At 42.0% G+C, this 25,971-nt stretch overlaps 1 protein-coding gene across 1 annotated transcript in view; it reads right to left on the reverse strand.

Annotated features, from left to right (window-relative positions):
• The window catches only part of LOC107188226, a 63,818-nt gene extending 38,197 nt beyond the window's left edge, over positions 1 to 25,621 (reverse strand). Inside the window, exons 1-2 of the mRNA XM_015576482.1 lie at positions 25,483 to 25,621; positions 22,506 to 22,761 (exon numbers count right to left, since the gene is read on the reverse strand). Coding sequence (XP_015431968.1) covers positions 22,506 to 22,748 — 243 coding nt within the window. The 5' untranslated portion in view covers positions 22,749 to 22,761; positions 25,483 to 25,621. The remainder of the gene's footprint in view (positions 1 to 22,505; positions 22,762 to 25,482) is intronic.
• Between the last annotated feature and the right edge of the window lie 350 nt (positions 25,622 to 25,971).

Here is a 25,971-nt window from a genome sequence, read left to right on the forward strand (position 1 = left end):
TAGTCACAGTTCCTGAATATCGAGTGAGTTGAATCTGAGATCAGTAGAATCCAATAAATGAAGGCCACGATATTATACATCGTATCACTCGTCGTAACGACACGTTTATCATATCACATTGAACAAACTGACGACCTATTTTACCGCCGATACAAAGAAAACAGGAAATGAAACGCATTTGTCCCGACTATTAAAGATTATCGTACAGCACAATTCTTGCGTGTCACGCGAGCTCGGCGTGTCCATCGTCCTGTGCCACCCCGTACAGAAACCCCACGCCCCTGTTCCCCGTGTTATTTCGCGCTCGCGAGTCGCGCGCTGCTAATGAGAGCCTCCGATAATGAGACTTACGCGTACTTATGCTTGCCGCTCGCCATCAACAAGAATTCTCATTTGCAAACGAAAACCGTGGAACGCGCCAGAAGATACGACTGTTAAGTTCCAGACTTTGAAATGCATGTCGTTTCTTAACTCTTCCATAACTGGAATTAAGTGGACGGTGCATTATTTAAATTTCCTACACAATTCGAATCTCCCGTAATTCTTATAATTTCGTATAAAAAAAAGTTGCACCAATTTCGCTTCACTGGGTGATTTTCTTGCACAAATGAAATTGTAATAACACTCTCGGAACGGATTCCAGATGCCAATGTATGCAGTCATATAACGACTATATAATCAAATAATACTTTAGTACGTCGCAATAAAAAAAACTTTGAATACCTGCATAATGTAAGCAGCCGTTTCAGAGATTAATACATCACCACTTATCAGGAATGTATTTTTAAGAATGCACTGGCCTCACAGTCACGCGACACTGGCTGTTTTTCATCGTTCTGCAATCCAATACTTTCAAGACTCCTGATGTACGTATGAGTTTTTTTAGAATAATTATTAGACGGTGTTGTATTACAGACAAACTGACCTAGCACAATGTGGCACATCCTCCAGTATGTTTAACACTCGTACCAAAGCAATCCAAATGACCGATTAAAAATGTCCTAATAGTGTATTTTTTGATCGTAAATTTATGAACTAACGTATTTCAACAAGCCCGCCGCTTTCACCAACCTGATAGAAATAGAAACACTTTCATCTCCGGTAGTTCAAACATTCGTTCTCATACGTGCCGAAATGTCGCCCAAATATTTAATACATTTTTCAATTTTCAGCCTCTCTACCTTCGACAACGTGTACAACTTCGCGTGTAATTTCGAATTATTCTGCAAACCCACGCAAATCAGGTTGCATTGTGAGCACGTGGAGAGAAATAAGGGTCGTGCTGTAACACGCGTTCCCGGGAAATGGCAATTCCGAATTATTGTTATTGCATACGGGCGGGGGAATTATCTACAATTACGAAAAAAATTTGTGTCCCCCCCTCGGCCCCACGAACAGCCGGTTAAATTGGTAAAGAAACATACGGGGTCGCGCTAACGATCGTTTCAGCTCTTCCATTAACATCTATTGACCGTCGAAACGACGCGACGGATGGCGAGCCGCGGCTTTGCACGACGGAGCGGCGTAAGCGTGCAAGCGCAGGGGTGGTATCGATTTTTCTTGCGTTTCCAGCCCGACGTAGAATTTAATTTTCTAAATTGGACGTGAGAAAGACGAGAGAGCGAATGAAAACGGTTGCTCTCGAACAGCGTCCGGATCTAAAACGAGAACCGGCGCTGAGGGAACCTATAACGAGAAACCGAAAAGGAAAATCGTCCGACGAGCTGGCTAATCGAAACGACTTTTCCGTGGCGTTTCGAGCGGTAACTTCGCGAATAACCTTCTCGTTATACCGAAACATTCTGTGTTTCTACCGTCCTTCGTGTCGCTAATTTTACAATACTAAAATCTACAATTCCATAAACTTTAACTCTTGGAACTCCTCCGCCCGAATAACAAACCAATCGCTGTTCGTATCGCGGGGAATTGGTACGAGTCGAACTCTACGCGAAGATCTACAAGTGCAATATGTCAAGGACGTCATCAGGGAAAAGAGCACCAAACATCACGACAAATTGGCAAGCCACACACATGAAAATATCATATATATTAACTCAGGACTTCCACCAACCACTACACGTCATCTCGTTGAACAGGAGAGAAAAGTCCATAGTGTCTCGATTGAGAAATGACCACACCGAAATCACTCACGACTACATCCTCAATAGGACAGACCTTCCTTACTGTACATTCTGCGGAGACCAACTATTGACGACCAACCACATACTATACAAATGCAAAAAGTAGGAATAACAGAAATGAAGAAGCAATATAAAACCAGACACGACAGTAATATCCAAGGACCACATATAAAACACAATCAGATTCCTCAAAGACTCTGATCTATACCACAAAATCTAACTTAATCTAAAACAGTCCCAACTATGTCGCTAATGACCGAGAAGTCCAAAGAATAAACATAGAATATTGTAGGGAGTGAAGGATGCATGTGAATTCTGTTTACACGTTCAAGTGCTTGGGACTCAACTGAGATGATTTTAGGCGTGCGTGACGAGACGTTTTCTGGGAACAAAAGAAAAGATGTTAGATAAGAATAGAAACGGGATGTGTTTCTGTACGGAAGGAGAGGATATACGGAAAAAGCGCGAACGAAATGATGAAAAGGGGGGCTGGAAAGAAATATGAGAGTGAACAGTAGATTACAGAGCGTAGAGTTGTAGAGTTTCGTACAAGATGTTGCTTTTAATATTCACGAGTGTTCATTTAAATATACATTCATTGTTATCGTTCACGTAACAGTGCACATCGTTTATTTCAACGTTATCCTACAGAAATCCAAACCTTTAGGAAAGACAATTAAATTTCCTTTCTGTTCCCTTCGTACGATATTCTCGCATAATTCTCTACATCTCACTTATCATCGTCGAAATAACGCCTGTTAGAATCCAATTCAACTCAACAAAGTCCGATCTTTATAGCCACAGACGAAAAACCATTAAAGCCACTGGACAACAATGGTGACACACTGGGAATGGTGACTTGGTCGCATTCCAAACCGGCCGTTTATTTCCCATGAACCTAATAAAATCACCGAGTCTGTTTCCGACCGGCGATCACCGGAACGACCGACATCCCCCCGACAGTGGGGTCGAGCTAACGCGGAAACGAAAACTCGTCCCACTTAGTCCCACGGCGATTATGGTGGTAGCAAGGTGACGCGAATTAGGTTACCGTAGGACCCGACGTGACGCACGGGGGTGGTGTTCCCTGGCTTCCCTTCCGGCATTCAATCTGTTAGATTCTGCCTGCGACCGATCCCAATTATCCCGGCGATCGTGTCGAGAAGAAATAAGGGGCCGAGTCCGGCGAATTGGGTGGACGCCACAAGGGAGACGCACCTGTCTACCGGTGCACACGACGGAAAAGCAACCCCCCCCCCTCGGCTCCGAGATCGATTCCAACCACTTCCGGAACCAATATGTAGGTATGTATTTTCATCGGACGTTGAAGAAAATATGATTTCCCGACGATCCTTCGACCGCGGAAGGAATTAGTTTTCTTCAATTTATGATGATATACATATAATATCTATCTTGTATACGTATTTTCAGAACCCCAGCTATAAGACAATGCAAGAAAAGGAAAATTAATTTTGTTTACCGATTACAGTAGAAGACCCCCTTAATTAACTCGACGTTATCACTAAATATTCCTGTAGCTGCTTCCACAGAGTGAGTGTCCACATTTTGTTTCCTACACATTGTAAACAAACTGTTTGATCGAATACGTTTTGAAACAATACGTTTGTGGATTCAGACCAGTTAAATAGTTTAAGTATGAATAGTTTTTTGAGTATGAATAGTGGAGGATAAATTGAACGAAATCAAGGGATACCGACGAGTAAGTCTCGTGAAATATGACGCGAACGAATGCAAACAAGTCTCCGATCCGTTTATTCGCGCTGCACAAATATCCATGTCGGTTCAATAATGCGGATATCCATATTATCCGGCCCATATGATGGCCACAATTGTTCGAAATAATCGCGAGATTGCATCGTCGGTTCAGTGTCAACGCGAGATCCTGCCGATCGTTTACGAAACGTTGACAGTACACTGTAACTTTTAGCTGGATTTCATTAATTTACATGTGATAAAAATCTGATTGAACGGGATACGTTTCATTGGCGTTTGTGGTGGTTTTACAGTAAAATATACATTTCTACAATAACAAGTTATCAAACTGTGCTACCGTTGATAATTCGTAAGTATGTCTTGTTATTGCCGATCTATGCATTTATTTTATAGATTGTTGGTTTCCTTGATTGTTATTTGACCTAACACAATTAAATTATATTGTATCCAAGAAATATTGAAAATATGCCAAGAAGAATTCAAGCAATTATAGAAGCTAAGGGTGGCGTGATAAAATTATAATCGTCATATGTCAATAAAAACATAACAATATGCTTCCTAATAAAGAAGATATTATTATAAATCTATTTCCAATTCCGTTCCTGATCAAAATATGTGTTACTTCGAAGTGTTTATAATAATTTGATCACCCACTGTAAAGAACAACCGCATACCGTGGTGTATTTTCGTAGAGGCGAAGCGCTTGCACCCCCGATACGGTTCTTAATGCCATTCCACGACTACCGCGTTCCACCCTCCTCCACGGGTGTTCTCTTGTATCTTTTTTGTCCGGCTGCTCGTCGTCCCGGCGCGAAGATCCACGAGGGGACAAAAAGGAAGAATTATAGTCCCGAACGGGGCGAGACGGGCACGCCGGATACTCGGGACCGGGACAAGACGCCTCCGCAATTAAGCGACCGACACGGCACAATGACTCTCCAGCAGCCTAGAAATGATCACGGACGAGCGGGGCGCGCGCGGATTCGTCGCGCAAGGCCAACCGAATGCGACGATTTCTGTCTACGTTCAAGGAGCATCCCACGTCGGTCGAGTGTGTTAATGCAGTGTGTGTGCTATGTGCGTTGCGTGATGAAAGACGAATACGCGGCACGTCCTTCGGTTTCGTTCGGAAATTAACGCGTCGACGCGGTATTGCCTATTTAACCGATAACGATCACGGGGAAACGAACGTTGTTGGGCTGGCTTTAACATCTGGAATAAGTAGAAACAGTAGGGAAATGGACAGATGTATTAACAGATTATACTCGATTTTATCGTAAGTGTTCCCTTCAGTTGATATACAGTCGCTCACGAAAGTCTTCGTACACCTCGTAAATAGGTGATTCGAAAATTTGTACGAGTATTGGTGATGCTAATCAACATGTCATTAATAAGTTCTCAGCTAATGATTAAAGGCAGTAAAACTTAGATTAGTACCCGTATCGGTGGGACGAAACAGACGCAACAATACAAAATTTTTATTCTTGTTTTTTTTTTCAATGAAACCTTTACTATCGCATTTGTGAGATTTTTCTGATTAAAACAAGACCAAACACGATACAATTTGAATTATATTTGTACTTATATTTGATTAAGTTGGCAAGTTGGCTTTAATTATATTTGGCATGTAAAGTTTGTTGACACCTCGGCGCTCTGTCCCTCTTTCTTTTTCACTCGCTGTCCTTTTCTACGTTTGGAATTGATTCTATATTTAAAATCGATTCCTCTACTTCGTAAATACCCGGGCTGCCGTCCCAATTTTCAAGTACCAATTCACGTTTTACTGTACTCGATCAATGATTTACAATGCCTGTTAGAGACAAAAAAAAACGAACGCAGAATGGAGAACTCTTGTCAGTGAATAATCTGCTAGTGACCCCGTGCGGAAATTGCGTCGCTGTAAATATAGTATTACCGGGGACAACGGTTGGCTATTTAAACGGTATACGTGGTGTATTCATCACGTGCATCCGAAGACACGCGCTCCTACGTCTGACGTTTGCAGGCCTGCATCTACTTAAAGGCACATTTGTTACGGGCGACAAGACCGACGATCCGTCTGACATGTGCAACGCCGTTTCTCCTCGCGTGCAGGCATTATTTCGCTGGGGTTGACGCAAAATGCAAATTCATCGGTGGGAGAGGGGGGGGGGGGCAAACGATAACGCGGTCCCTTAATCGAATGACGAATTGAAATTGAACGGTGTCTCTGAACCAACATGCACCAATTAATCTCCTGTGTGTAGCTACGAAAAACAAGGTACCTATAACACACGCCTTAATATATTTTGTATTACGTGTCTATCCTCAAATATTACTCTTACAATCTACGTATGAATAGATTGATCCACTAGAGAAATCAATTATTATAATAATAGTAACTTTTAATTCATTTCTCTTCTGTGGGGTGGTTTTTTTTCCACTTTCGACATAATTATGTATATCTCTGTTACGGCATTTATATACTTTCTAAAGAGGTCACGTATTATTCAGGATGAAGTAATGTATACCCCCTAATTAATAAAAAACACTAAAATAAATATCCTTCAAATTTAAAAAATCGACACCAGAACAAAGTAAGGTGGTAATCTCAAAATTTTACGATAAGATAGTATAAAAATCCTAAAAGGAACAGAGACATTACCGAAGAAGAAACAATACGTAATGATTATTAAAATGAATGGGAATGTTTAAAGAACAAGTATGTATGTACCGTGGGCAAATCTATGCTCTCCAACCTGTACTTTAACACCGAGAAATTCTCTTTTAATCCCGAAGAATCATTCGATAACACGCTCGACGACGTTACCATCGCTCACGCAACGACACTAACGAGTTTATCCAGCGGTTACGATCAACAGACCCGTCCGCTTAATTGTTTAAACACCCGTCACTCGACGTTACCGCGGGGATCGGCATTAGGGAAGACAGATGGGTCAAGATCAACCGCGATTCTCCGATCAAATAACCGTTCGTCACCGTACCCGAAAACGCCCTCGACGTCACCGAGCAGAGCGGACAAAAGGAAAAGAAGGGAACATGCCGGGACGGGTCGGTTCGTCAATTTCACGAGTCAACAGTTCGCTATGGCGATGGCACGCGAGCCATTCTACGGGTGACGAGCAAACAGGTAAGCCGAGGTTGGTTCGTTTGTTACAAATGAAAGTCCAGGGAAACGTCCGACCTTCTGACAACTCCATTCGACGGGCACCCTCGTAACGAGCCCACAACGAGAGACCCCTCCGACCGCGTGTCGACCAGACGTGATTTCTCGACGATTAAAGGCCGCGATTTAGGACCTCCGCGTTCTTCGTGGAATACCGTAGTGAAGTGGAATACACGGGAAAAGGGGATGAAGGATGGTCGGATCGATCCATGACTTCCTTTCGGACCTCCTCGCCACCGACGATAAGGAGCCATCCATCAGACCGAGATCCTCTATGGATCACGAAGATGATCCTGGATCCCTTTTCCATCAGCCTTGGAAATGGGCTTGCCCCCTGAAACTTCTATTCCTGTCGTTGAACGGGCATATCAGGATTAATCAAGGAACGGTTTTTGTTTTTAACTATGTTTATCAGTACTACTGTGATTTAGGTGGTAGTTAATATTATTCGTCCATCGATGGAAGACAATCAACGGAATATTCATTCCGATTAACGGCTGGTCCTTTCCGGGGGGATGATGAGGAAGGAGACATTGTTGACGGAGCACTCTTGAACGCGACTTAAGCCGTTAATGAAAATGCAAATTCCGTGAAGTAATCTCCGCCGTCGAAAGCTCGAATCGACGGGGGATGATCGATCCTTCTTATCGAATTTACTTCTCGAGCATTATTTTTGCTATAATAGCAGGTCAGTCGTGTATAATAAGTCGCTCTCTTATTCGACTGTAATTCACATTCACGCGGAGCTTAAGTTCCCGGATGATCTTGTGCTCTTTTGTGCTCTCTTTGCTCTTTTATAAATCGCTTTCCACTTCGTTGCTGTTCGATACGGTCCATATACATTACAAAGCGAATGTTAACATGACAAAGTTAACATGGTTTCGAGTTTCATGAAATTTCTGATGAACTACTAGTAAATATAACATGCCAAAGCGCTAAGGCATCGTATGATACCATAAGCTGTATTCTTCGTTCTGCTCTTTCTTTCAAAAATATTTAATCGTAAAATATAGTAATACTACATACTTAAAATTACAAATTTTATATTGCAGATGTACAATTTGTACAAAATTGTACAGAATTTTCCCTCCAGGATTAGTGACACTCTTAACACATTCATCGCCGTCATTGGTGACCGACACAGAAGTCTCTAACATATCATATATGTGACCATCACGTAATAAAAATTCAAATATCAAATAATACAATCGGTATAAACGGAAACTCAGTTGAAATAGACTCCACGGTGGACATATGAAACTTCATTTGAATCCGTACTTTGTACCGTTCTTCAACCTACAGTACGCTATACAGTAAATCCTCGATAAGAGTTCGCTGACTTTTTCAGTAATGTTTAGTACAGTGATCTAGCAAGAAATCCTGAATCCAATGATGTATTTCGGCTGCATATAGCCATTACTTTATGAACCATTTAATGTTCAGTGCGGAGGAGCCACACTTATCGAGAATTTACTATAAAAACATAAATCCCCACAAAATCCAATAATAACCGACAGTGCCGGTTAAATTCACAGAAAGCTGTTTCAGATCCGGCCACGTATCAGAACGAAGACGTTGTTCCAGTTGTTCGTGGGAAATATGCCGCGGTGACGTGTATAACGAAAGGATGTCGCTCGGAATTCCTTTAGCGAGGGGAGGGGGAGGAAGGGATGAGAAGGATAGAGATGATGCCGTTCGCGGTTGAATTTTCATTTCCAAGACGTGACACGTCCCAGGCCGCTGAAATCCCCCCTGGTTACGAGGCGAGGCTTTCCTCGGCCTGGTCGGAATCAACGATTTCGTCGTGGCTGGGACGTGTGCAGCCCCCGAAGCAGCCAGAAATGGCAGACCGTCACCGGGCGCGGGACAAGAAAATGGGGGCGGCTGCCGGGGGTGTCGGCGAGAGAGAGCTTTGTCAAGCCTCTGTCAGAGGCAAGTGAGTGGGTGGATGGGTGGTGAACACGCAAACGCGAATACCAGTCACCACGGATCACCCCCTCCCCCCCACACACACACACATAAGGACGAATCAGCGACCCGGTGTGTCTCATCGTCATCCCTCTAGAGTTACTTGACATACCCCAGTCAGCGCATTTCTAATGTGAATCGAACCGGTCGTACGTGGATCTCGCGTGCGGCTTTATGAATATTTTAAGCCAGGCTTGACCCAGATTGTCCTCGCAACAGGAAAAGCAACCTGGCCTCGGCTGCCGGCTCACTTCGTTTCCACGGCTTTCACTTCACCCTTTTCCCACGCTATTTCCCTGTCAGAACCTCCTGTATCATACACGTCGTTTTCCATCTTACTCCTCCCCCGTCCCCTGTCTTCGCCAGACCGACGTGGTCTCCTTGGTGCCCTCTTCATCATTGTACGTGCTTCGCCCGGACGTTCATACTTGTCTTCTTCTTCTTCGGTCAACGGTTTCGTGTTTTGTCCCCGTGCACGATGCATTCGGGAGCCGTTTATTTGTCAAAGTTCAGGAAATATTTTTGTTCACAAGTTTTTTTAAGTCAATCAAGTGCAGTGAAGTTTAACAAAATTCAGAAAGTGCAGTAGTCACTTTTGCCTGTGAACTGATCATTTGAAAGTTTCCAGCCAAAAAGATTTTTTGATGATGCATTTCTTCAATGACCGTGTATGTATTAGCTTCTATGTATTTGTGTAATTAATGTTGATTATTCTAGCTTGTATAATTATACAGTTGTGCGATGCTCAACTCGAATGCAGAACGCGTAATCTGTAACTTTTGCATCGTAGTGTACCGTCTGTCTCTCTTTCGTGCAAACGTTTATCTAACGCTTCTCCTAGCGCCATCTGTTTCGTTCCTGTTATATCAGACATGTCTCCGTTTTTCCTGGGTTTCAACGTCTGCTTTGCATCGTTCTCTATTTTACTGCATACACAGCGTCGGAAATTGTGGTATAACTGAGGAAAAGATTATTCATCGTTGGAATTTGAGTGACACATATGCAATGAAAGCTCGTCGGATTCGTGTCGTTTCGAATATGGTCGACTAATGTGTCTGATCATTATTTACTACTTCTACTAGTAATATACAGTATTACAAACTGCACATTTATTTTTCAATCTCGTATCAGTTTAAATAAAATGACCGAGACAAAACTAACGTCAGCACAGCAACATAAATATTTACAAGGATTAACACAAGAAAAAATTAGTTGAAATTAAAGAATACGTTAACCCCTCGGCCTATAACATCGTGACAGACTCGTGTTGACGAATTCAAAATGGGTTTAAGAAGCCTGAGTGTTATTCCTTTTCTTTAAGTGGAAGAGAAATACTATTTTACTAGTATTAATATTTAACTTTTCGAGTTAATGCACGCTTGCCATAAATATAGAATGTCTTTTATTCCTGAAAAATTATTGATGATAAAGTAATTCTGAAGGCTGTAGTCTTCGAAAAAATCGTAAGGCAAGGTGTTAATCTACTGCAAGTGAGAACAAAGTATCATGTCATTTACATTCTACTGTATCTTCTGACAGTTCTTCGACGCCATTTGGCAGCTTCACCAATTATTAACCTTGAAAAATTTTGCACATGTTTCTCAAGAGTAACACTTCATATAAAAAAGATTTCTATTCCATATTCACGCGTTATTTTTGCAACAAGAAATATCGTAATTTCGATTGTAACAGGATTTTCGAGGCACCCTATACAATATTGTCGTTCGTCTCGCTGTCAGAATCGCTGACGCTGGAGCGGGCGCGCTCGTCGATCGATCGTCCAATAACATGAAAGAACGAATTTGCCCGTGATTCATCACTCCTCTTACCGTGAACCAGGACCACGGGCGTTCCGACCATCGAATAGGAAGGATCGTAAAAGCACTGACCGTGCGCGCTCGCGAAATAGCTGATTTAATAGTACAATCTCGTGGTGTGTCGTCAAAAATAATACTTCGCGAATGCTTCTACCTTCTTTTTTCTTTTTTTTTCACGCAGAGTCGGTGATAATTGTCACGCAACGTGAAAACGTCCTTGGTGAAATATGAAGCGACACGTTTGTGTATCTTCTATTCAGAAAGTAATATAGTAATCATAATAGTAATCATACTATATTAAAAAAATTAACCGAGCTCAATAAAATGCTTAGTAACACTAGCTGGTCAGGATATATATGCATTAGCCAGCCCTAAAAACGCGTGCTAACAAATCCAGGAAATCTTTCGTCAAGGTCGTTGCCACAGTCCACCTCGAATGTGTGCACGCAGCATAACACCGTGTCGTAAAGCTACGTCAACCACGTCGCCTTGGCTTCCCCGACCGTTTCATTGAGCGTTCTGTTCTGGCTATGCGCCAAGTGACGTCACCGCGGGAGAAGACTCGGGGATTGTCAGCGGCGATGCTGATGGAACCGCGGCGGATCGAGGGCGGTGGAGAAGCGAGGGGGTTGTCATATATCACCGATAGCTCTCGGTGACACCGGCGGTTTCGAGTTGACTCGAGTCAAGAAAACTGAACGAATGTCAACCTTGAAGCGTATTTTCGATAGGACACGTGCAGAGTATATATTCGAACTCCAGATGGAACAGAAGATTATTCATGTAAAAATTATGTAGAAATCAAAGATGAAAGAGTAGAATAAAATTTCTTTTCTAGGAAATCGATTTTCAATGTTCAGCTGATATGTGTGCTTCTGAATGGGGTCGGTTACCGTGTCTGATCAGCGCTGATTGTTTCTACTTCTCGGGTGTATTGGTGAAGACACGATATTACTTGTTGTATATTCATTTTACTATTTTCGAATTATCTATTTCAATGGAATTATTGCGGAGAAATAAGTAATACTGCAGTATAATCGGTGGTTATAAATATTAAACCGAATCAGATTTAAGGGTCGGAATAGAAACGAACCTGAATTTTCACTGACGCTAACAAGTGGATTCGGACAATTCTCAACTGAAAATTCCTGTCGAAGAAACTACTGAAACGAGTGATCCAAATCCAATGCTAATAACCCCAGAGACTACAGATGACTTCACAGTGGCGAAGAAACAATTTGACGACCTGATACCAGGAGGTAACGATGTAGTGAAGTAGTAAACACAGTGAGGTCGTAAAAAAGCTATCTCGTTAGTAAGGAACTAACACCTCCCTGAGTGGTGTACCAACCGTGCTTCGTCTAAATTAGTTTCCCTGTTACATCCGTCCTTTAGTCTCAGGAATACAAAAATTAACAAAAATGTGGGATAGAAATAGTGTTGGACCCCAGAATTCATAACTTTTACCTGTCCCAATTCAACGTTTCAGATTATTTAAATGCACAACCAGCTCTGTAATTGCCAATACTTATTAGAATTCGTAGTTTCCTACCTAACAAGAAAATTGTCAGTAATCACCAGTATTTTCTTATGACGGTGAAATGGAACAATGTATATAATTCTGTACCCTACAACAATAAAACGATGAACTCATCAAAGAATAACAAAATCATCATTCTATTTGTAATTAATACGTCTCATACTAGACGAAATAAATCTTCTCTGATATTTACACAGGTAAAATAGTTCACGAAACTTCAATACATCCCTTAATGAGGAAATCAATTCTTGTCTGATATTTGCACGGTTAAAATAGTTTGTGAAAGTTATTCGAAAAGTCGCTTTCTCATCGAGAATATTTACCATGGGTATTGGTTACGAGGCTACTGCAGGATCCTCAAGGAACTGGCTATATTCGTCCCGTCGAGAATACGTCACCCAACGCCAGTTAATTGAATTTACCCCGTCCTCTGCGGAGTTTCTGGTAAATGCAACGACAAAGCACTTCCTCTCCCATCCACTGTTCCCTCTTAAAAGGAGCCGTTATTATTGGTCATTTTTGCAACTTCTGCCCGGATCTCCGGCGAACACTGTCGTCTACCGTTCCGATACGTCGAACGAATTTCCACGTTTCCCTTATTTTATAGCCGCCATTCCGCGCTCGTAAAACCGAATATTGCGCGTAACTTGGAACGTTTAATACTGAAAACCGTTTAACGTCCGCTAAATACTCCGTGGGTGAACGTTGTTTCTGAGCGTTGAGCAAATTTACTTGGGAATGCAGTTCGTTTGAACGAAAAAAAAAAGTAGGATATTCAGCACGTGATAAGCTATGTTACACTATTTTCAATCGGACGAGCGTCTAACTTCCTTCTCTTTTCACTCACTCTCTCAAATATTTAACACATTACGTGACACAATTTTTACTCTTGGGACAGATCCTATGATGTATCATGACAGATCAGATGTATCATGATAAGTTACATTTGCTTAGTTCTGTGTTATTAACAATATAAACATTTACGTGTTGACTCGAACACTCGTTAATCTCGTTACTACTCTACTACTAATTATATTTATAAAATGTTAAAAGTTCCTATTTAGAAATTCAATGTTACTTCGTGTAATATAATGGGCACCGGTCATCGGTGACCGCCATGACAGTCGATGTATTAATTGTCCGGGTAACAGATTTTTATTTGTTCTATTAAATATTTGTTTTAATCAACTTTCCTAGTACCAACAATGTTCTATCTCAACTTTCTGTTCCTTTGTTAATTTTAATTATGCAATCTGATACGTGCCTCACTGGAGCACCACACATTCATCATTATATCGAGTATGAAACTGTATATATTTATATATTCAACAAACAATAAGGGAGGTACAGGTGATAATCTATTTAATATTCGAGTGATGTAATAGATATTTGCAGTGCAGTATATCCGGATAATGACTTTACCCACCTCCGTTTGATGGAAGGAATATTAATATCATCAGCAGAGAATGTGTGTCGTAACATCAAAGCCTTATCGTTTGCTCGATCGCTTACAAGGAGATTACGACGAATCTGCGCGAGAGAGAGAGGCCAGCCTGAGGAGCGACACGAGTGTGTTCCAGGCTGTGGGAAGGGGGTTCGACTATCGGCACGTGACTGAATTGCACCCCTATCCCCCGAGGTAAGGCTGCCCTCTAATTTAATTTGTCCGACCCTCCGTCGAAAGACAAGATGCACTTGGTGCACTTCGTGCGGAAAAAACAAACAGGGCCGTTCGGTTTTCACTTTCGTCGTTGCGACGGCCTTGTACTTGCCTCGCCAGCTTTCCGCGATCATCCTCTTTTTTTCCCCCCCGCGTTGACGGTCATGGAGCCATCTCGAGATTCACGAGCCCGAAACGACCGGCCTATTTAAAGAAACGTATCGACCCCACAAACCTGCCATTTAAAATAGATCTTGCTATAAAAATACTGATCGCGCCGTGGTTACGAAAATATGACACCGTTATAATTTAAAGATTCCAGAATCAATTTATCCTGATCGCGGCGAGGTTTCACTGAATGATTTAATTGTGAAATTCACTTCGACACTTGTATTCTGGAACTCTATTCTTTTGTGCTGAAATCTATCGTTTATTTCTGAACTGATCCGTATATGTATATGAGACCACAGGTTCTTGTAACAGAGCGTACAGACCGTGGAATGGTTGAGCTAGTTTAAATTGCAGAAAAAGGAGGAAAAAAAAAGGTGGCCATCGGTTGCAACGTTCGTCACGGCCTCGTTTCCTTTCTTCGTCTCCCTCGGATAAAGAAGCCGTCCAATTTAATTAGCATGAATTCCACCCTTTATCGCCGTATGAAGGTGCAGTGGACCGTGTCTCGCAAATGAAGAAAGAATGGAGGATAAAGGAATTTCTTGGGTCGAAATTCCGTTCCGGGAAAATATTCGTGGGGTTCAAGAACCTTCCAGGAACAGCCTGAGAGGATTCCAGACACGACGGATCTTAATTTCGTCGCAGTTTTCGCACCTTTTTCATTCAAAGACGTCGTTGAAGGGCAGATTTTTCAGCGTATCGCGGGAATCTTGAAGAAAGGCCCCGTGAATAGAAAATTCCTCCGTGGAGGTTTCGGTCGAGAAATCGTTGGTCACTTGATAAACGCGCTCAGGATTACCGAAATATTTAGAACGATCGGAGCTTTTAATACTCGTAAATACATGGGACGTATTAAATTGTTGCATGTAATGTGTCGATTCCTGCAGTTAACATTTCACGATGGTATAGTGCAAATTACTGGATGATTCTGTAAAGATTATTAATTTATTTTATGTCAATAATATGACAGATATGTTTAAAGCATATTTAACTTGAAGCCAGAAATCGACATGATTACTGCATATAAAATGACCAATGTTTCAGTGAGATTTAATATTCTATTAGACTTTCAAACAAGTGACATTCTATATATTCGTTAACAAGAGTCACAAGTACATATATTCGTCCTGACATTACGAAGTTCTGAATTTTATCTGTGTCTTATGTCATTAGTATGTAACAGTAGGTACCCTTTACGAGAAACAGAATAATCATTATCAATAATTTTCATTTTGAAAGCCATTTATAGATAAATAAACCAGTGAATAAGTTCTGCAAGTTTACACGCACCGATCTAGTAAAATAACTAATTAACCATCCGAAAAAAAAATGTAGAAGTACTCAAGGCACTTTCTCAAGTAAAATGGCTATACAAAGCATCGAAGAAGGAAATCATGCCTCTGGCGAATGATTAAAGAAAAGCGATATTTCTTTCGCAGGAACCCATCTAATAAAGAATATTGCGACCGGGGCCCATGATTATGACAAAGGGAATGCCATTTTTTCGCCGTCCGCCATAGAGGCGCACAGGAACGCGCCTGGCGCTTACATAACGAACGTGTCGCTCAAACGCGTAAAATCGCTCAGCACAGGCAATTTGTCGCCCGCGACTTCTAAGTAGCAGCAGTAGAAGCGACAGCAGCCATCTCTACACGCGAATCGATATCGTCGTACTTTCCCTGGGTCCGTCTATTTCGCGAAACGAAGGAACAGCCAGTGGAGAGCAAGCTATAAGGTGAAATTACGTCTCCGACCGGTATTTAACATTCGCTGTTAATTATTAATAGCTCGAATTACCATAACATGAATTGTAAATCGGCCGTTGGGACCGGGATAAAACGGGAACGTCCTCGTCATCGTCGGACACGGTCCCCTCACGTGGATAATTACGGTTCGGTTCACCTACCAGCTGAAAATCGTCCTCCCTTTCGAACGTGGGGATCGATCGCGGATGAACGGCCTCGATATTCGCCCTGGGACAATGCGAGGCGGTTCCTTTGACTGCTAGGAGGGCTCTCTCTGCGCGCAGACATTTCGTTCTTTTACGAGTTTGACTTCTAGTTCCTCGTGAAACTTCAATCGTTCCGCTCGACGACCGATTTTCTGCATTCCCTTTCCCCCTCCCCCTAGTCCCGGTGGAAAGCACGAGGACCGAATGAATTATCGTCTTTCGTCGGGCCAGTGACGCTTATTGATCGACGAGGATCACCCGAGATCCGTCTCTCTGGTCGCGTTGAACGTGCACTCGTGACATTTTAAGGCCTTGATTCTTTTTTTCCTTAACCCTTCACCGGACACGTGGGAATCTTGCGCGGAGACGATCGTGTGACGTCGGAGGGGCTACTATTTTTTAAGGAATCACGAAACGATGCAAATTCTTAGAAAATTTGTTGAATTAGCAAAGGTGTCTAAAACGATCCGTCTAAACGAACATTGTAAACCTTGACAGAAGACCATCGTTCATTCGGGACTTTGACATATTATGAAGGTACTATTGTAACTGTATAACGTGATGCTCCATATATTTGACCAATGGTGTAATATTCCACGATGACATATTCTACGACGACCGGAAATGGCCTGTGATCAGGGGAGCAGGACGTCATTTTTCTACCCTTGTAAAGGAACTACGACACAAAAAAACGTCCACGACTGACAGCCGACCGAGTCTCGCTCGGCATTAACATGAAACGAATCTAATCCGCGGATCGATTATGATGGTCAGCAAGCTGTCCGCTATCGGAGTTCACCGCGTTTCTGTTCACGAGCGTGAACGTGAGCTGCGAATAAGCCGATCGGTGGAACGTGTATCAGGCTATCGTGATAAGCCGGTGTGTGATTCTCGCGATTGGTAAGGGCAACCGCTTGAGGCTTCCTATTTCTTCCTTTTCTTTTTTAAAGAAATTTTTCGATTACACACGACGGAACTGGCTGATTTTTTCTTCAACCCTATTTCAATATTAGAATACCGAATTCTATATAAAATACGTGGAATAATAGTTGCACGATAGGAAATGCGAAAGCATGTGACGGAACTATCTAACAGTGCATATTTTCTTGTCGAATAGTGTGTTCGCGTGGAATGTTCGACCAGCAAGATTAGACGTTCGAGGTCGATCGGTAGCAACTTCTTCGTCGTCGATTAAATTAATTCCCGACGATTTCCTCGAGAAGACGGAGGAGGGTGGGGGGTGTTCGAGACATTACATTTTTATTTCCTGGCTCCGCGACGATCACGGATGAGACAAACACAGTGTCCGCCGGTAATCGCATTATTGACCGGCTTGGACCGACTGCACAGGACCAATCCGGGCGCATTTGACATCATGGAAGCTAACCCGAAACTCGTTACACACTTCCATCGAGCATACGACTCGACCGTCAATTGATTCGGACTCGTTCCGCGTGTAAACACACTCGTTTCAGTTTCATTTCAGGGAGCTCCGGGGCTTCCGGAGACCGATCCGCGTGTATTTCGAATCGCCTCGGTCGTCCATCTCGATCCACACTAGCTGTTTGCTGGATCGAGATACGGGGGATGATAATTCGCAGATTGGGAATAATGACTAGGGACTGTCGCGATTGGCAGCGTAGGAACTGTTGGTCATTGGCAAAAATTGAAATTCTGTGTAATTTTGTAGGTACAATAAAAATTGAGGAAATGGTAACGTTGTGAATAATTTCTTCAGGTTCTGTACTGCGTCGAAATATAAGCTTCCCGGAAGCCAAAGATATGAACTTCTCGAAATGTAAGTGAGGATACATGAGCCATTGAATTCGGACTCTTTGTTTACGAAGCAATAAGAATTGTTGAATATACTTTGATTCAAATGTGTAACTAATATTAGAACAGAAAATACTTGGAAAAGTGGTAAACAACGTAAGTGGAGTTGATCGATTTGGTTTCTTAGTTCCATAAAAACATTGATCTACTAATAGAAAACTGGATCATGAAATTACACGAGTTACTTAACTGAATTTTCTGCTCTTTCCGCGCTAAAAGGAAATGTAAAGCGAATCGTCGAAACCGAAGGAAAAAACGCGAAGCGCTGCAAATGACCGTAATTCGAAAACGAGGTCAGATAGGGCAAACGTTTAGTCGAACTTTCCTTATTAATTTCATGCGCTGAGCTCAACCCTGAATTTACAGTCACGTTTTTTTCGGATATCTTGTACAATAAATTTTGCGCCGGTAAGGTCGAGCGCGGAATGCGCTGGGTTATCAGATAAACGACTTACACGAAACAAAACATTAAGGGAAAGGGAGAAGAATATAGTGTTTACGCGTTAACGACGCCAGCCGTAAATGATAAGCAGAAATTGCATGGTTTAAAGTTAGACGGGATCAGAAGTTCGACGGGAAACGTTAAAAAATTATGTTACAATATTTCATGGTTTGAGATCTTCAATGCTTTCGTCTATAATATAACTGCTTCCATGCTTCAAGGTCTGTCTCCTTGGAGAAACTTTAAGGTATTCTAAAATTTTATTATTTATTCGAATACCACAGTGTCACTATAATTTAAAGAATATAAACTAGAACATAAATTAATATTACTTCAACATAAAATTATGGAAAATTAAAATCATTACTGGATTGTACTTGTAATACAGATGTATTATGGTTATACTGTTGATATTGCACTCAATACCATAGAATAGAATTAATCGCGTGAAAGACGAAAATCGAACCTGACGCTGATATTAATAATAGTAGTAATATTAATAACACTGAGATACGAAGTATAATGCAGTCAGAACAATATGGAGTAAAAACCAAATTAGAATATAGATACACGTATATGCAAGATGACCCGGTCATACAAACACGAAGGTTAATTCTAGTACGTGAGTTTAAAGTTTCCAGTGATCCATAAAGATTCAATATTCTTTCTCAATATACCGATAAACCATAAAACATCAACGGTCTACTAAACCTCATAGTTTGTCCTATACAATAAATCATCCATGAGTGTTCGAAGGCTCCGCGGCACTTACAAGGAGAGGTCCCCATGTGTAACACTGACATTTTAACGAGATTCAGCACCGTGGTACAGCTTGGAATTTTGAAGCCAGTGATATTTGTTTCAGCCGCATACGGCGATTAGTTTATGGAATATTTAATGTTCAGTGCCGAGGGGCCTTCGAACACCCATCGATGATTTACTGTGATCTTTATCAAAATAATAAAAAAGAAGAATACCTCTAGCTGCTTCTATTATTTATACATATATATCCATAAAATTTGGCGAGTCTAAAACGTTGAACTCTTCTCAACACTAACACTGTGTCGCTTAAAAGTCAAACTTTTCGAACCCATCCTTCACAAAACACACGGTCGCTCGACAGATAGTGAATTAAACCAATTCAACCGGAAATTCTATCAACACACGATGTTCAAACGTTACGCACACGTCACCTTCGTTCACGTGTCCCGTACTCGATCAGTCGCACACGGGACACCGTTTAAGCACACACCGAGTACGTCGCATTTTCCGCGCCCCTGTTTCGCGACACTTTTTTTCTCTTCTCTCTTACAAAATCGAGCCTCGAGTTTCATGCTCGACGGAGCGCGATCCCGTACCATTTACGGGGACGTTGTTGGGGAAAATGAGTGCGCGCGCGCACGGTCGTCGATTTTCATTGCGAGCAAAAAATTCACGACACTTTTAGCTACGGTGTCGCACACCGATTGGCCTCAGCTCGCGTGTAAACGACACTCGCCTGCTTACTGGAATGGGACTCCCGACAGCGAAAAGAAATGGTCGAAGATTTATTTACATCGGTACCGCGTCCGCCCTTCCTCGAAAACGATTCCATAATGTTTATATTTAAAAGAAACACGAGATGTCGTTACCTGGGAGACTTTCCTGTGAAATTTCCTTTGTATTCTCCCGTACGAAAACGCCGAACTAAACAAGCCTCTCATTAAGTAACTGTAGAAAAAAAAAGTATTCTGAAAATATTCATGAGGTTCCTCAGACCTTATCACACCAGTTAAGGAATAATATTCTTACGTTCAGTTGTGAAATTATTTCAGGATTGCATAAATAACTCAAATGTGTAATAAGTGTAATCTATTTGATAATTCACAGAATCTAAAGTCAAATAGAAAGATAACTTCTTAAGGTAAACTTTGTCCTCAGATTCAAACCTTTACCTTCACTAGTGACGTAGTAACAAGGGAAAAACGATTTACCTTCATCCATTGCTTTATAATGTATTATAAGAGAATTCTTCGAAGTATACGAAAAATACCTATTTCGAATGAATATCTTAACTTACGGATTTCTTCTGCGTCAAAGAACATGATAGATCAGATACATTCTTTATCAGACAGGTCTGATGGTTATAACAGGCATCAAACCTGTTCCGATCGATCCGAATTGATGACCAATTTTAAGCACACGCGCGAAGCCGAAATACTTTATAAACATAGGATCGTTCGCCGACAGAGAAAAAACTCATTTGTCGGAAAACCCTATAAATTTTTGTTATCAAAAATTGTTCAGTCACTTCTATCCAAAAAATACTCGAGTACTTCCCCACTAAACCGGGTAAAAGAAGAAATCGTACTCGTTGGCGAACTGTGTCACCGTTACCCCTCCGGTGTATCGTATCACATACGGTGAAATGGGGAACCGCTTACCGGCAGACGTGCTCGCGTTTTATAGTTGCTTAGAGCTAGATCCAGATTGATTGTAAGATACTGTTCCATCGAAACGCTTAAGCCACCCGCGGTATCTGCGAAACGCTTGCTCAGAGATCAGCGACACGTTCGTGCGGTATACACGGAGTATACTGGAAGTCTCGGATGGCCAAACTAAATCGAGAACGCAAGTGCAATACCTCCTAGATTTACTGTGTATTAGACCATTTTACAGGGGAAACTGAGCACTTCTTGGGCAGATTCTAACTGCAAAAAAAGCTCCATTACTTATTATACCGCCTTGCGAGTACAAATATATGATTTTACGCTACTATTTATTTTCTACTTTTTTTACGTTCTTTTCACTTGATTGGTAGACTGCAGATGTTTATGCAAATATAGAATTCTATGGATTAATTTCTCGAAAGTGGATGGAAAGAAAAATTTATTTACTCTGTTAAGGGCTCTAATCGGTTCGAAGTAAAACGAAACCCTGAATTAACTTTCTGAAACTTTATACTGAATTTTTGAAGGTCGTGTATTTAATAAATTCTATAAAATCTAGTCATCAACAACGAAATTCAGTCTATGTTACGATGTTTTAAGGTAATGAGATTTTAGAGCAAAAGTGTGGTATAGAAAATTGATTAAGTTCCTTGAGTGGTCCTGTAAAATGAGAACTGTGTCAGGGTTTATGTTATGTTGTCGCCTTTGAGATAAGAATCTTTTGCACTCAGATGATGATTGGGTGATACATTTTCTGTGGCAGTAGTTGCAATATGGTGGTATTTTAGAGTGACCGATTCTCGGTCGGACTATAACAGTTTTTTCGTCATTATTAAAATAAATGAAACCCAAAGTGACAGAAAATTGATCAAAATTCAAATCTTTGCTACACGAGTACTAAATTTAAATTTCATACTCCATTTTCTCTACAGCTTACTTCGTTATATCTATTTCTCGATCGATTTCATTTTCTAGCGACACGCTTCCGCCTTGACCTGTCTGCTACTAAGCTAGCGCCACAGAATGTTAGAGTCGACAATACGAGTGTACTGAAGGTAAGTTAACCCGATTGCATGGGAGGAATATTATGTCATTGTACTATAATTGACATGCACGTGCAGAAAAGACATTAATAACAATAACAATAATAATTCCCAGTGAATCCTATATCCGCAATGTGTATATCCTCATTGGACAATCCATCATTGACTGACAACGCAGAAGGTCTAGCTTCGTATATATCGTTTTAATAAAACTAGCCAGTTGGTAAACCCATTAGTTTCCCACATTTATATCCTGCATTGCCAATTCTATATCAAACACATCGCGACGAAGGAAACAAGGGTCGATTAATATACATACATATATATGTATATATTCGATGTGAACCGTGCACGATAGCTCTAGTTTGTCGGGATAAGGGTGCCACGTGTACACGGATTATCAGAACTGCTCGATCGACGTCCCCAAATAATAGAAACCCCTCTTGTCGAGGTCTAATCGAGATTTTACCCGGGGAACGTTCGGAAGTATGCATAGCGGCTGGAAATAGGGGTGAGGAGGGAGAGGGAGATGCCATAGCTTGAATTAATCCGAAAGGGAGGCGCTAAGCTAGAAATTCTAGGTGGAGGTGCATGTATCAATTAGGGGTACCGTGTTGGTGATGTCTGGTAGCTGTGTATTGCTGTTCGTGTCAGGCATGCTGTCGGGGGATATGTGCTGTTGTTGCTGTTGTTGTTGTTCTTGTTGCCCTGGCGTGGTGGGTGCATTGTAAGACTGCTTAGACGTTACCTCGTTCATGTAGGACACTTCTGTTAGCGGGACGTAGTAGTAGCCCAAGAAACGGTCCCACAGGAAACCCTTGCACCAGACCTCGACCAGGAGGCCCGTGTTCATGTCGTTCGTTTCGCTAGATAACAGACGAAATCGGGCGTTTCAATTTTACGGAGGTATGACGAATGGAATGTCGGCCGACGAGAGGTATAACAGCACGGGTGGAGTCATTTGGAATTCTATTAGCGTTTGTAATGGGTTCCGTGGACCACCGTTGCGGCACGTCGACTCGTATTATGTTTGCCGAGAAAGTGTGTGATCAGTGACGTGTGGACGCAATAATTTTCTATAACCTCTCGTCAACCATCGAATGATTCGCACACTCTGGACAGATTAGATGAGAGCCACGAGGAACGATTTTAAGACTGACATTAGTTTGATAGAAATATCTACATAATTTCGATTCTATTAAAATTGATCTCTATTGCCAGTAGATACTTGTCAGAATTTGCATAGTTGATGCGAGTATTGTAAATAGAGGGAAATTGATCGGTACATGCATGAGGTTCGTATTTTTAGTCAGTTATTTCGTCACGGAACTTAAATAAATACGATTTAAAAGCGTCACGAGGCGCATACATAGACGACCGTCAAAGAAAAAGTAGGTTAAAGGTTCGCAACTTGACAAGCGAGGATTTAGCGACGCCGGTAGGGATATTTTAGAGAGCCAAGATCCAAAATTCTCTTATTTTCTTCCGCCGCGATTACCGCGATTGTCCTCCTTATATATTTTCCAGCCTCGATCAATAGCTTGTTCTTCATCTCGAGCACATGACGTGCTCTTATTTTTTTTCCTTATAATACAGAGAACGTTCGAGTATGATTAAAAATGTACCCTGAGATAAAATTAACAGTCTGTCGATGAAACACCAACTCTTAACGTTTGTCAAACGACTAACGTGCATACTTTTACAGAAAACATGTGTTTCCAAAATATTATTGCTATATAGTAATAAACGATACACTCTTAAAAAAAATAATAAGAAATATATGAATTTTAATCCCAGTGAATCGAATTGAGACAATTGTGGGACGAAATATCCGAAATACAATGTATCGAAAGGCGCAAAAATTAAATCAACCGAGGTTTAATCTCGAGTGAAGATATTTAAATCAGACGAGATTTAATTTTATTTCTAAACACCGTGAGACCCGTGTAGGATTAACCCAAAGTCGACAAATTTGAATCATACCGGCCTAGGATCTAGAGACTCGAATCAGTTGAACCCTGGACAGAAAAACTCAAATCGAACCGACCTAGGACGATTTATGGAATCAAACCATATTATGTATTACTAACTGAACCAACTTAGAATCCAGAAATGCGAATCAGATCAACCCATGACTGGAACACTCGAATTCGACCGGCCTAACATCAAAGAACCTAAGTCTCTTTAATCTCCGGACCCTGGGACCCAAGTCAGATGTCTGGAAGATTTGCTACTTGAGATGGAAGCTCTTGGGTCCATGAGTTTCGAAGATTTCTGGGACACAATGCCTTTCAGGCTTGAACTGGTAGATTTGAGTCTTCAAACTATAATCCCTGGGCCTCTGGGATCTGTTAATTTTGAGTTCTTAAAATCAGAGTATTAGGTTCCTCGATTCAGGGGTCCATTAGTCTTGAATTCCTACATTCAGAGGTCCATTATGGAGTCTTCGGTTCTCAGGGGCCTTAGGCTTCAGTCTATAAGCCTCGAGAACCTCTGACTCGAAGGTCATCAGGTTTCAGCTCCTGGGTCTCAAGGTTAAACCGATTCGAGACTCTTGATTCCGAGCTAGTTTCTGGGCCCTATCTCGGTTTCATTCGAGTCTGCCGACCTAGAATTGCACCATTCTGATCGGCTGGGACCGAAACAGGTGTAGTTAGACTTCCTTAAATTTCTGTCAGCCCTCGCCGCGTCTTTCCAACCTGAGTCGTTCTAGTTCAAGTCCGTTTTTTGACCGTGATACGTGCGAAAACATGATAAATTACCGCATATTTTCAAATGTAGCGTGCATTAACACGGTCGATGATGCACGCACTGACACGGGGAAGCAATTAAAAGGTCATCGTACAACATTATTATTAAGCACGTAATTATATCCCCGGCAAAAAACAAGCCCGCCTCGCCGGCGATGCGAAGATGCCAGGAAATCGATAGCAGCGAAGCCAGCGGAAAATATCAGGAGGACAGGGTGCAGGAAAAACGATTAAAACGCGAAACATAACTCGCAATCAGCTAATCGCGGCATCGTGAACGCGCTATCCCATTCTGCTGGCTAAGCACCTATTTATATATCAGTCATGGATCGGATTACCTCTTAAGGAGGTTCGATAGTCGATCGCGAAACTCCTGGCCGCGTTTCCGAGCTTCGACGCTAGGCTCGGTAATGAACGTGTGCGTCCCGATAACGCGCACACTCCGAACTCTCGACAATTTCCCTCGATGCCCTTATCATTTTTATTCAGCATCGGGTATTACCCAGTTGGATAGAAACTTTCCAGGGCGACGTAGAATCGAACCTCGACCGATCTGCTACCATTGAATCACGGAACTTCAGAATCCGAAATTTCAACTTCGAAATCGAAACGGCTCTCTCTGGATACATATACAACTTCCTCCGTCGATCGAGAAACGGGGTCCTCCCATTCCTTCATCCGACCCCGTTGCTCGTACGAGAACAAAATCATCCGGGAAGTCCTTTAAACTTCGAAACGATCCTGTAGGGACGTTCTTTTTTTTTTTTTTTTTATTTTGTTGCCCTTGTAAAATCGTTCCCCATCTGGCGCCAAAACGGTATGTGAACTTGTACTTACAAGAGAAAGTCTTGCTCCCAGCATGGATTGGCCCCTTTCACAGTGACTGTCGTTGACTTGACGTTCTGCAGCTTCAGTGTCACGTACGAATTGAACTGTTCCGCTGGAAATCGTTGACGAACGGTTTGAATCGGCGAGATCGAGCGATCCTACCGACGATCGCCCTAGCTTGCACGAGCGAGGGATGCGCGCGCGAAAAGGAGGTGAGGGGGGTGCTTCGATTGATTAACAGGAGGAGACGCGCCACACAGCACCTCGTAAAAAGAAATCTGTCCGACGAAAATGGGAATGTCGACGGCGACAAATACGCCGGGAGGGAGGAACACGCGGGACGGCATCGAAGTATCGGGCAAATGTTATATACGATTGGATAAATTGGGATTTGTTCTGCGCAACCGATAAATTGACTGTTGCCCGGCTCTGGATGCGTCGCGGTGATTTTCCAACGTGTGCCAGGAATTCGCGTAGGTCGACGGTTACCTTTGAACG

Source organism: Dufourea novaeangliae, unplaced genomic scaffold (genome assembly GCF_001272555.1).
Source record: "Dufourea novaeangliae isolate 0120121106 unplaced genomic scaffold, ASM127255v1 scaffold118, whole genome shotgun sequence".
Classification (NCBI taxonomy): domain Eukaryota; kingdom Metazoa; phylum Arthropoda; class Insecta; order Hymenoptera; family Halictidae; genus Dufourea; species Dufourea novaeangliae.